This window comes from Gracilinanus agilis, chromosome 2 (genome assembly GCF_016433145.1).
Source record: "Gracilinanus agilis isolate LMUSP501 chromosome 2, AgileGrace, whole genome shotgun sequence".
Classification (NCBI taxonomy): domain Eukaryota; kingdom Metazoa; phylum Chordata; class Mammalia; order Didelphimorphia; family Didelphidae; genus Gracilinanus; species Gracilinanus agilis.
In genome coordinates this window covers 279,052,915-279,066,222 of record NC_058131.1, presented here as the reverse complement: position 1 = coordinate 279,066,222, position 13,308 = coordinate 279,052,915, and the positions used below count along the sequence as shown (strand labels likewise).

The window sequence follows — 13,308 nt, the reverse complement described above, 5'->3', positions numbered from 1 at the left end:
GCCCCCCACCCCCCTCCTACCCCTAATTCATTAGGGCTTAGAGAAAACTGCCGGAATTATATAACGGTCCAAAGTGCATTTAGGGAATCCAAATCCGCAGGTGGGGAAGCGTAGACGTGGTAGGCATTTGGCTTTTAAATGCAGGTCTACACCGGGGCCAACAACTCACTCCCAATCCCTTGGAGTGGCTGCTGTCTGAATAATCCAAAGGAAGTGGTTCATTAGGAAGTATGAAAAGACAAAATGTGTTTGCTGAACCAGACTGTGGAAGGGAAAGAGAGGTTCAATGATGATAAAACAGCTGAGTATAGTAGAAAGAGCCCTGGGCTTAGATTCAGAATCAATCAATCAATCAGCATTTATTAAGCATCTACCAGGCACCAGGCACTATGCCAGAAGGTGGTGATAAAAATACAATGAAGGAAACGGTCCCTGCCCTTAAGGGATTTATATTCTATTAGGCGACCCACGTTTGGCTGCTTCCTGGCTTTGTGATCTCAGGGAAGTAAATTTCTTTCTCTAAATTTCTCCATCTGTAAAATGGGGATATTACTACTTTAGAATCTGATAGTACTATTGTGGGAGGATCGAAAACATGAAGTTTTTTTTTTAATAATCACAAAATGCTATATAATGAGGAGCCATCATAGTGATGATTATTAATCTTCCCCCCCCAAAGGATACTTTTTTTTTTTTTTTTTTTTAGTACCCGCTGACTAGGCTAAGCAGAGATGAACAAGCTTGGTGACAGACCCATTCTTTTCTTACGGCTGGAGTCAGTCATATTTCTCCCAACTTATTCTCATATAATATAGGAAGTCTCAAAGTCCCGTTGCAGTTTTAAGCTATTAAAGATTGGGACACCCTGAATGTTTTTCTCACCAAGGGCATATATTCTCTCCTTTACAAGTTTTACTCTCCCTCTGTCAATTTGATCAGTCTTGGCCACCAGATTAGCCATCCTAAATCCTACTTTTAACATCCTCTTCCTCATTCTCCAAAACTGCCAAGGGCTCTCCTCTGCCTATACTTCTAAACTCCTCAACCCAGCAAATGAGACTTTCTTCAATCTGGCCCCAGTCTATCTTCCTTATTCTTCTACACACTCTTTCCACCCAGTGGCCTTAATCTACTTTTCCACGCAGTACTTCTCAAATGTGATATTTATCCTAGGCAAAAATGTCTACTCATTTCCTCCTAAACAGGTCTTGTACTTCCCTGCATTTGCTAAAGTTGGTTTCTCCCCTTAAAATGCCCATTATCTCTATCTTAATCCTCTTCATCCTTCAGAGCCTGCTCAAGTACTAGTTACTCCAAAGAAAGTCTTCTTCATCACTGAGGCTGGTGCTCTTCCTCTGAACTCTTTTAGCACTTATTATTGCCTGTCCAGTTCACTGGGCATTTATCATATCTTGCACGATTATAGTTAGTTATGTGCTCTTTCCTCTGTTGAAATTCGAGCATCCTGAAGGCAGGAACCAGGTCTCATTACCTGTCCTTAGTGCCAGTTCAAGAAACATTTGTCAACTAATTCATGAGCAGAGAGAGGTGTCAGGTCCTTTAGCCCTCAACTTCAATGGACATCCCTCTAAGGTCCAAGTTAACAACTCTCAGAAAGCTCTCTAAATCCAGACTTTAGGCAAATAACTATATTCTTTACATTTATTTTAGAGACTTAAAGCCCTCAAGGAGCCACAGGGCTTGGGAGATCCCCTGCCTCTTAGCCTGGCCTGCTTTTTTGTCAGGGCCAATCTCCACAAAAGTATCCCTTTGTAGGAAGTTCAAATGGGGCTACAGAAGGGTAGGGCAGTGTTGGTACTACTGTGTCAAATTTAATATATACTTTTTTTTTAAACCCTTACCTTCCGTCTTGGAGTCGATACTGTGTATTGGCTCCAAGGTAGAAGAGTGGTAAGGGCTAGGCAAAGGGGGTTAAGTGACTTGCCCAGGGTCACACAGCTAGGAAGTATCTGAGGCCAGATTTGAATCTAGGACCTCCCATCTCTAGGCCTGTCTCTTAATCCACTGAGCTACCCAGCTGCCCCTTAATATATACTTTTAAATAATGAAACTTTACATAATAGAATCATGGTTCCACATATAATCTCTTTCCCTTCGTATATGAACATGTTTATCTATGTTGATGTCTACCAGGTTAATAATTTGAAATTTAAAAAAATTAAGATTGAACTTTGGGGTTTTCTTTGTAGTAGACCCTAGGCATTTAAATCTAGTTATTGTTATATCTAAAGGTGAAATGCTACTGATCTTATTAATTCCACTTTTCAAGCAAAATTTTTGAGTTGTTTAAATAAAGGTCCTTTTTATAGTGGAGATGGATTCTCTGTATCAAGGGTATTCCTCTTCTTTACTTAACTTTCTTAGGGAATTAGCCCCTTCCTAGGCTGAATCTAGTCCCTAGACCACCCCAACCTCTAGATGCTATTGTAGAGGGCTGGAAACCTCCCCCCCCCTTCACCTCCAACTCCCTTATGACCTTTGATGCCTAATGTGTTTCCTAGCTCTCACCCAGAACCTTTGTCTGACTTCTTCAGGTCTTCTCTGCTGGGAGTCTCCTCTTCACCTCTCCTTCCCCTAGGATTCAGCTATTAGATATTTAGGAGACAAACGCCTTTCCTTTATCTATCCCTATCCCAGAGGAGTCCTGTAGTCTATAATGGGGGCTTTTACCCTATTCCATGTCCCTATGACCTTTTCACACAACTTTTCCCAGCCCAGCTGACTTCTCCTGGGTGGCATAGGAGCCTGAAAGGTGACGTCTCCCCTCTGAATCTGAGACTAAGATGAATTTGCTCTAGGTACTTGACCGGCTGTGGTTCTTCTTACTTCTCCTGCATATCAGAACTTGTATCCTTTGTCACCTCCCCTAAGGAAAAACTTAAATCTTCTCTGAATCTCCTTCCTGGAGCTTAGAAATCTTTGAGTGCTGGGGGGAAAAACACATTATTTTTAAGGGTTTTGAGGGTGCCTAGTATTGTAAATCTCATATTTTGTATTAAAATGAAAAGATGCCATGTAGTGGAGTCATTAGGGAAGGTATGGGGAGTTGGGATGCTTGAATTTTGTTTTCTGCTTTGAAATTTGTTTGCTAGACAGTCTTGGTTATGTGGTATCTAGTTAGCCCAGTCTGAAAGCTCATTCATATTCACAAAGTATCTCAAATTATCAAGGAGAGACAGTATAGCCTCAGGGGTGATGGCGCAGACTTTGCTACTGAATTGCTGTGTAACCTTGGGCAAGTTACTTGACCTCTCTGGGCTTCAGCTTCCCCAGCTAGAGCATTCCCCCCCACTACCCTTTCTCATTCAGTGAGAATAAATAATTAAGATCTTATATGTGAAGTGATTTCAGCTACTCAGAATAAAGTATAGAAATTATGCTTATAATTATTACCATAGGGGCTCTGAGCCTGTGGCAAAATCATTCAATCTGGATGGAAAAGATATTCATTTTATAATACAGAACTGCATTTACATTCAAGAAAAAAAATCCGTATGATTTTTAAATATATCTGCAAAAATAGCCACTGAAAAGCTTTATAAAGAAAAGGAGAGTCAAACAAAATAGTTTGTATAGACTACTCTAGGACAACTGAAATCACTCTCTCCAAAGTTAATTGTGATCTCTTAATTGTCAATTCCAGTGGCCTTTCCTCATTCTTCATCCTTTTACAACATTTGACACCACTGAAGACCTTTCTTCCTGAATAGTCTTTCTCCTTGAGATTTTTATGATACTACCTTTCCTCATTCTTTTCCTTCTTGGTTTCTTTTTGTGGATGATCGTCCATGTCCCCCATAGCTTGTGTGTCTGCATACTCTCAAGGCTCCATCCTAGGATGTCTTCTATCTTTTCTCTAGACCCTTTTGGTGATCTTATCAGCTCTCCTGGCTTCAAATATCATGTTCAAGTAGACGTCCCCTAGATTTATGCATCCAGCTCTATTTTTTCTCCCAAGTTACAGTCCTTTATCATCAAACACTTCTTGAACTGAATGTCCCATAGGCACCTCAAATTCAGTATTTCTTCCTATCATGCAGGGCATGATGAGGAAATCTGAAAGAATGCATCTGGATAAACCTAGGCATTATCCTTAAATGGTCCTTCTGGGAGGAGCTGTCCCAGGCAGAGGATGGGTCCCCAGGAATAGAGAGTAATTTTTTTTTAAAGTCTTATCAACTATCGTAGAGTCAGGACTGTGTAATGGTTCCAAAGCAGAACTAGGCAATGGAGGTTAAGTGACTTGCCCAGGATCATACAGTTGGGAAGTATCTGAGGTCAAATTTGAATCCAGGACCTCCGTCTCTCAATCCACTGAGCCACCCTGCTGCCTCCCAGAGGATACTTCTGAGGAATGAACTCTGTGGCTGCAGTACTCTTCCAGGATGTGATGAGGTTTATCTAGTGGGAAACCAGACACTATTGATCATCTTCTTTATGTTAATTCTTTTCTCTTTAGGTTTTCATGTCATGTCTCTTTTCTTTTATCTGACCCTTCCGTCTCTGTATTTTTTGCTGGATTTTTATTCATATCATGTCTACAAACGGTGGGAATCTCCCAAGATTGTGTCCAGAGCCCCCTTTTCTTTTCCCTCAATACTATTTCTTTTTTTTTTTAAACCATTACCTTCTCTCTTAGAATAGATACTAAGTATTGATTTCAAGGCAGATGAGCAGTAAGGGCTAGGCCATTGGGGTTAAATGACTTGCCCAAAGTCACACAACTAGGAAGTGTCTGAGACCAAATTTGAATCAAGGACCTTCTGTCTCTGGGTCTGGCTTTCTTTATCCACTGAGCCACCCCCCTGCCTCTGCTCTATACTATTTCACTTGGTGGCCTCATTAGTTTCAATTATACAATGATACAAATATACAATTATACAATATTTATAATTATGCAAATGCCTCTTAGATCTATCTGACCTCTCTCCCCCACCTCTGGCCTCACATTTCCAACTCACTTTTAGACATCTTGAATTGGATGTGTGATTCCTCATACTCTCTCCTTTCATCCCATAGCCAATCAATTGCCTCCTAGCTTCCTTCCTTCAAGCCTCAGCTAATGTCCCACTTTCTGCAAGAAGCCTTTTCTGCTCCTCTTTAATGCTAGCGTCTTGTCTCTGAGACTACCCTTGATTTACCCTTTACATATTTTGTTTGTATATACTCTTCCCCCTTGTTGTTTATCCTATTTAACTATGGATTCCTTGGAAGCAGGAACTATTTTTTTTGTATCTTCAGCACTTATCTTGGTGCTGGCACATAGTAGGTGCTTAAATGCTTGCTGTTTTGCTTAGCAACTGGTTGATATCTTATCCCCAAAATGGTGCCTGGTATGTAAGCAGTGCTTAATACTTTCTGATTAAATGATTGATTTATCACCTACATATTTGCACACCATTCATTCACTAAATATGTAATGAAGATCTGTTAAATGCAAGACCCTGTTCTAGGTACATCTTAGACCCAATGCTAAGCATATTCAGAATTAAGACCAAAACCCTGAAAATTCTTAGTCATAGAAAAAGACATGGTCCATTGTTGTTGAGTCTATTTTATTGTACTTAGCTCTAATTATTATTTTAGACCCTTACTTTCTGACTTAGTATAAATTTTAAGATGGAAGACTGTCGATGGGTAGTCAATTAGGTTTAAATGACTTGCTTAGGGTCACACTACTAGGAAGTTTCTGAGGCCAAATTTGAACCCATGGCCTCCAGACTCCAGCCTGGTGTTCTATCCACTGTTCTTAGCTGCCTCTCTAATTATTATTTAAAAAAAGAATCTCATTTAGGGGGCAGCTGGGTGGCTCAGTGGATTGAGAATCAGACCCAGAGATAGGAGGCCCTGGGTTCAAATTTGGCCTCAGACACTTTCTATCTAGCTGTGTGTCCCTGGGCAAGTCACTTGACCCCCATTGCCTAGCCTTTACTGCACGTCTGCCTTGGAACCAATACACAGTATTGATTGTAAGACAGAAGGTAAGGGTTAAAAAAAACCCATTTAGTTGGGTAAGGCAAATACTTTGATTATTGAATACCATATCTGAATGGCAGAAATACCTGTCTTCATAGTGTATAACAGAGAAATCACTATGCTATATTCAAGACTAGGGATCAGCTAGACAATATGAATTAAGGGACATTAAAAAGTCTGGTCTCCCCAAAGGTATTTCTCTCACTGGTATTTGGATTTTACCATTACTGATTCATTCCTTTCACTTGAGCATTGTTCTTTCTCTTATTGTCTTTAACAGTGAAAATACTGTGCTCTTATAAGGAATGGCCCAGGAATTCCCTGATGTCTCAGAGTGAATCAGTTTTACCAGATCACTTTCTTCACTAACTGGAGAGACTAGAGTGGTCAAAGAGTTTGGGGAGCATCGAGTTGTGGTAGAAGGAAGCTGGAAGGGCAGCTCGAGGGAAAGTAACCTCTCTGATGGACCCTGATTATAGCTACAGTAAAACCTCAATAGAGGTGAAGCAAAGCTTAGTGGATACACCACTGTGTTGGACTTGGAGTCAAGTTCAGATTTGGCTTCTGCTACCATGTTACACTGGACTTATCAGTACAAGTCCCTAGCTCTTAGCTACTAGCTTAGTAGTTGTGATTGATGGATGTAAAGCCCACACCAGGAGTTTTTCACATATCTATAACAAGAAAATATAGAACAGACCAACCCAGGGTATATTGTTCTTCCTGAAGAAAAAGTTCCAACGAGTTTCTTCCTTTGCAAGTTTTAATGGTTCTACGCAGTTGAACCTGAGACCCTCAGTGGACCATTATCTACATATATCTTGAAGACCTCTAGTGAGGAAAATTCCACTAGAAGCAGCCCATTCTAGTATGGGAGAACTCTATTAGGAAGTTTTTTCTTTCAGCCTTTCTGTAATTTTCTCTCATTTTTCCTACAGAGTTCTACCCTCTGAACAGTCTTATCCTTCTCCCACATAAGAGCTCACTCAAAGGCAGGTAACTGTTCCTCATCTCCCTCCCTCCTTCCTTGTCTTCTCTCCTTTAAGCTAAAAACCTCTGATCCCTTCATGTATCATGATTTTATGGCCCTGTACCATCCTGGTCAGCATTCCTCTGGATGCTCTCCAACTTCTAAATGGGTGAGTGTGGAGCAGATTTATGTAGCAAGTGTTCTATTGCTTTTTTTTTTTTTTTTTTTTTTTCAGATCCAGTGTTTCATTCAATGTTTGGGGAAAAAACCAAACTGTTGAATCTCCCTTCATAAGTAGTCTAGATGCGATTGCTTCAAGAAATCCCAGAACAGGCTTTTAACTCCAGGGTCCATGTGGCTTAAAGGACTTTTACTGTTTAAGTTGTGCCATTTTGTACCATACGATAGTCATCAATTATCTGTTTTTCATTTCACTTACCCGATTTTCTTAATGTGCACATAGTTTCATTTATAATGTGTATCATACTTGCAAGCATTCTAACTGTATTGCTTTGAAAAGAATTCTAAGATTCAGACTTAATTTACTTTAATAATAAATATCTTCCCAAACCCCTCCCCGGCCAATTAGTCCAAACTGGTGGGGATAGATGGTTGCATTGGATTAAGGCTTTGACTCATGCCATTGGCTAGGTCCATTGGTAAATGCTACCCCCAAATCCTTTCCCTGGCTTTGAAACGGGGGAGGGGAGCACGAATCTTTCTGGGAGGGTGACCACTAGATGGGAAAGGAAGAAAGCTGTGGGACTGGCCTGTTGTAAATGGTCAGAGCCAGCTGCTGGAGGAACACAGAGAACAGCAGAGGCTGGCCTGGCTGCCTGTGATATATATGCAGTGAAGGGGAAGGGAGGAGGTGTTGAAAGAGCTCTTCTGATATGAATGGCCTCTCGGGGTAGATATTGCTAGATTATGCCTCTGGTATCATTAGAAAACACGACTATAAATTAGGCTGTTCTGAAGCATGGGGTGTGTAATAATTAAGTAATAAAAGTCACCACAGGGGTGAAGGAACCAGAAAACAAAAGAGCCACTATTTGTAGACGCACTGCTGGCTTCTGCCTCCACTATAAAAAGATCATCTGGTCATGAGTGGCATTTCAAAGCTCGTGGTTGCTCTCAATTCGGGTGGCATCCTGCTGAAAGCCTGGCAGCCCAGGGAAGGCAAAACAGCTTCCCAAAGGGAGGCATACTCCTACCAAAGAGAATCCCTAGCCAGGATGGTAATGGTAGGAGAGAAGACAATCTCAAGGTGGTCTTCTGTTCCCCAAGACCCAGTGTTTATTGCTCAAATTCAGCTGTGGGTCTAGATAGCCTCAGTCCCAGGAAACTTTGAATATTTAAAAATAGCTGTCTTGTTCTCTCAATCTTGTTTTCCCTAAGTCTTTTCTTCTCTAGGCTAAATATCTCCAGTTCCATAAACTAATACACATAATGCCATGATCTTGAGGGTCTTCACTATGCTGGTTGACCTCCTCAGGATATTTTTTTTAGCTCATCTATGTCATTCCTGAAATGTGGCAGCCATAAATGAATACCACTAGTGGTCTGACCTGGAAAAGTACAGTGGCTCTATACAGTTCCCTAGTCCTGGACATTATCCCTCTCATTGTAATCTAAGATCTTTTACTGAACTTACAATCCTCCAAAATTGCCTGTTGTTTTTTTTTTTTTTAAGACCAATTGCTGTGGACAGCATTAGATCTTTCCCTCATTCTGCATTTGTGAGGTTGATCTTTTGAAACCACTAAGTGGGAAACAATATCTATCTCTTTCCTGTTGTTCAATTGTTTTAAATATGTCTGACTACATGATCCCATTTAGGTTTTTCTAGGCAAAGGTACTGGAGTGGTTTACCATTTTGTTCTCCAGCTCATTTACAGATGAGGAAACTGAGGCAAACACTGACTTGCATGAGTTCACAGAGCTAATAAGTGTTAGAGGCTGGAATTGAACTCAGGTCTTCCTGACACCAGGCCAGGCACTCTATCCACTGCATCACCATTTGTCCCTACATTTTGTCGTATTAGAGATTTGTCCCAACATTCTAGTCTTCACTCATAGAGACTGAGGAGATATTTGAGACCATTCACCATCAAAAGAAGAGAATAGAACCAGAGGGATGGAGAAAGGGATTGGAAGGAGGCAAATCACTAATTGGTTTTCTTCAATAGCAGATTTTAAGGATGAGATCAGATTTCTAAAAGCTGTCTAAAAAATAATCTACCTATTCTTAGAGATTAGACATTCACAAAAGAAGAAGGGGATTGTCGGGGTCCTAAAGAATGAATTTCTGGGGGTGGGAAGTGAGAGTCAAGGAGGATCCTTTCATAAAGTTTGGTTTAGAAATGTAGGATTTAAACTTGTAGCCCTAGGGACTGACCAAGAACTAGATGAGCATGTAAGAGGGAGTGTAGCTAACTACTCTGCACTTAATATTCTTCCCTGAGATTGAGGTGGCCTCTACCTGAAATGCAGGGAAAATGACCATGATACCAGGCTACTGGATGGTATTGGTAGGAAACAAGCCAGAGATTCTCCAAATAATATAACTAGGTGGAAGGCTGGGCCAAGGAGCTTAATAACACATTTCTATTGCTCTCTACTTCAGATGGGTGGGCTGCTCCACAGGCCACTAGTTACATTTCTAAAAGCCTCCTAGAGGTTCATCTGATCTTGTGGTTCCTTATCTATCTATATCATTGGTGGTACATTTGTGTTGTACTCTATGATTATTCAAAACAATTTTACCTAGCGTATTTCCTTTGGGAAATAGTTAGGGAAGAAATTATTATCCTTCTTTTGCAGATGAACAAAATGAAACACAGTAAGTTTAAATGACTTACCTAGAGTCCCACTACTAGTTCATGGCAGAACTGAAACTAGAAGTCAGGTACCATAAACCCTATTCTGATACCCTTTCTGGGACACCATGCTGTCCCTCTCAAAAGCAGTATTCTTTGGCCTATACACTGTCTAGTACCAGTGTAGTTAGATGTCTGGTGAGCCTACATCAAGTCAAAAACATTCATCCATTTTCCCCATTTCTCCGCTATTAAGAATTCTCTTTGTCAGCAGGCAGTATAGTTCCATGGGAAGAAAACTACTCCTGGAGTCGGAGGCCCTCCCCTTAAATCCAGACTCTGGGGCTTACGGTGTGGACTTGGCTAAGTTATGTATCTCCATTTCCTCATCTACAAAAGGAGTGGGGTTAAACTAGATGACCCCTTGACATTCCTTCCAGATCTAGGTCTTTAATTCCATGCATTGTTGGTCACCAATAGAAACCATCTACAAACTAACCCTCTAAAATATCCAAAATGACAAAGCACTCTAGTGCCTTTGTAAAAAAAACTGCCTAGATAGCTATGGTCCATGGAGTCATGAAGAATAGGATATGACTGAATGACTGAACAGCAATAGCACAGAAGGAGATCATGGGAATGGGTATGACCAGCATTTAATAGATGCCTTCAAAGAGCTTGTAGTGAGGCTGTCCTGCCTATGTGGTTTCTTAACTCCTGTTAGTCATCATATAAACAGAGGTGGGGTAGAAAGACTCAACGTTTAGTGTTTTTTTTTCCTCCTAAATCATGTTTGGGCTCTTTATTCTAGGCCTTCCACACCCTTCTTTGATCTGATGCAACACAAGTACCAGCAGCTATGGGTACAGGAACAAAAAGCAGCTCAAAAAGCCATTAAAATGGAGAAAAAACACAAGGTAAAGCTGGAAATCACCTTTGAATCTAAACTTTTGGGGGCATTTGTGCTGTCATATATTGTTGTTGTTTTTGTTGTTCATACTAGCCTGTTCATGACACTGTTATTCAAGAGAGGCAAGACGCTCATTCAAGCTCTTATGATACCAGTTTTTGTTGGGGGGAAGGGTCATCTCTATTTCTTTGATGACCTAATACTCCAAAAACTATTCTTTTGTCATGTTATAATAAGGTTCCTTCCAGTTCCAAGCCCTATCTTATGTAGTATCATAATATGCTTTGTATTGTAATTATTTATGAATGCCTTTTCCTCCCTACTTATTTTTAAGGTCTTTGAAGGCATTATTTGAGTCTTGTTTCAGCTTTTTATACCCAACTTCTACACTCCGTTAAAATACAATGCTAATTGGGGGCAGCTGGGTAGCTCAGTGGATTGAGAGTCAGGCCTAGAGACAAGAGGTCCTAGGTTCAAATCTGGCCTCAGACACTTCCTAGCTGTGTGACCCTGGGCAAGTCACTTGATCCCCATTGCCCACCCTTACCACTCTTCCACCTAGGAGCCAATACACAGAAGTTAAGGGTTTTAAAAAAAGGATTAAAAAAAAATACAATGCTAATTGATGTTCAGAATGATGTCAGCAAACATTTATTAAGTGCCTCCTACTGTCCCAGCCTGGGGATACAAATACAAAGAACAAAACAATTCCTACTCTCAAGGAGCTTACATTTTGGTATCCTCCTATTTGCTGAAAGGTCTTCTGGTCATCAAAGAAAGACTGATGGTCAAAGAAATGCTAAATCCACTTGACCTAGGGTCTACTAGGGTAGAGATTCCTTCCTTGCTTCCTTGCTTCCTTCCTTTCTTGTTTCCTTGCTTCTTTCCTTCCTCCCTTCCTTCCTTCCTTCTTCCCTTCTTTGTTCCTTCCCTCCCTTCCTTCCTCCCTCCCTCTCTTCCTCTTCCCTTCCTTCCTTCCTCTCTCCCTTCCTTCCTTCTTCCCTTCCTTCCTTCCTCCCTTCCTTCCTCTCTTCCTTCCTTTCTCTCATCCTCCCTCCCTTCCTTATTCCCTCCCTTTCTTCTTCGTTTCTCTCTTTCATATATATATATGTGTGTGTGTGTGTGTGTGTGTGTGTCTATACACATATGCATATATAGGCAAATGGAGTTAAATGACACACCTAGGATTACACAACTAGGAACTGTCTGAGGTCAGATTTGAACCCTGGTCCTCCTGACTCCAGGCCTAGAACTTGATCCAATTTGCTACTCAGCTACCCCACTTTTGTACTTTCTGAGGAAGTATTTATGAAATTAATTAAATTTTCAGAGGACTGTTTAACCTACTAAAGAGAACAAATCATATCAAGATCTTTATGGAACAACATTCAATATGTGTCGCAAATAGGATGCTGCAGATAACAACTCATTCTTATCTGTTCATTATAGAAATGAACTGCTAGCATCCATTCACTTTATCAAGCATTTATTAAGGACCCACTATGTACTGTGATAATTAGATTAAGTCTACACTGCCCATCTTTAGATTTAATCACCAAAGGTGAGAACACCTCCAAATTCTGGGAGGTCCTAACTCACAGGTGCTAGAGGGAGTTGAGTGAGTAAGAGGTCTTCCGTTGAAGAGGACCTCTTCTGGTTCATTGAGGAGTGTTAGAATGCTGAGACCCTGGTGAGACTGCTTTAAATATCTTCTTTGTATTCCACATGGCGAGTTTATCTATCTATCTGTCTATCTATCTATCTATCTATCTATCTATTTATTTTTAACCCTTACCTTCCATCTTGGAGTCAATACTGTGTATTGGCTCCAAGGTAGAAGAGTGGTAAGGGTAGGCAATATGGGGGTCAAATGACTTGCCCAGGGTCACACAACTGAGAAGTGTCTGAGGCCAGATTTGAACCTAGGACCTCTTGTCTCTAGGCCTGGCTCTCAATCCACTGAGCTACCCAGCTGCCCCTACCATGTGGTGAGTTTAAAGACTGACTGAATCTTCCTGAGCTTCTCTTAAGAAACTTTTTTTAATAAGACTCTGTGAATGAAGTTTTGCTTCATTCACCTCCAGGCCTCTGGCCCTCTGACTCTCAGCTGAGGGTTAAGATCTACCTAGATTAATTAGAGGATCTTAGTAAATTACTTACTGGGTTGGATTCTTATTTCCTTATTTCCTCCTTAATTGTAAATAAACTTCCATAAAAGTCAATTTTGACTTCAGATTATTCTTAATTGAGGATTGATAATAGTTCAATCCTTTGGTGACCATCTTTTAATATATTGAACCCATAAAACCCCTTTTCCCCCTTACAGTACTATGCATTGTCCTAGGCCCTAGGAATACAAAGGTGAAATGAGTCAGTTCAGTCTTGCTGAAGCTTATAGCCTATAAGTGGCAAATAAGACAAATTCCCAAACAATTATAACAAAATTTAAAATACAGTTAGTGCCTTGAGAAGGTACAAATATGGTGAGACATTCGGGGAAGGAGAGAATTTCAGTTCAATTCAAAAAGCATTTATTGTGTGTTACTTGGTGTGGGTATAATGACAAAACAAAACAAGTTTTCTGCTCTCAAAGAGTTTTCATTCTACCAGGA

The 13,308-nt window shown here is 40.6% G+C and overlaps 1 protein-coding gene across 1 annotated transcript in view; it reads left to right on the top strand.

The window, feature by feature from the left end:
- CFAP77 (cilia and flagella associated protein 77) overlaps window positions 1-13,308 on the top strand; it is a 203,265-nt gene that overhangs the window by 125,938 nt on the left and 64,019 nt on the right. Inside the window, exon 4 of the mRNA XM_044661317.1 lies at window positions 10,598-10,703. Coding sequence (XP_044517252.1) covers window positions 10,598-10,703 — 106 coding nt within the window. The remainder of the gene's footprint in view (window positions 1-10,597; window positions 10,704-13,308) is intronic.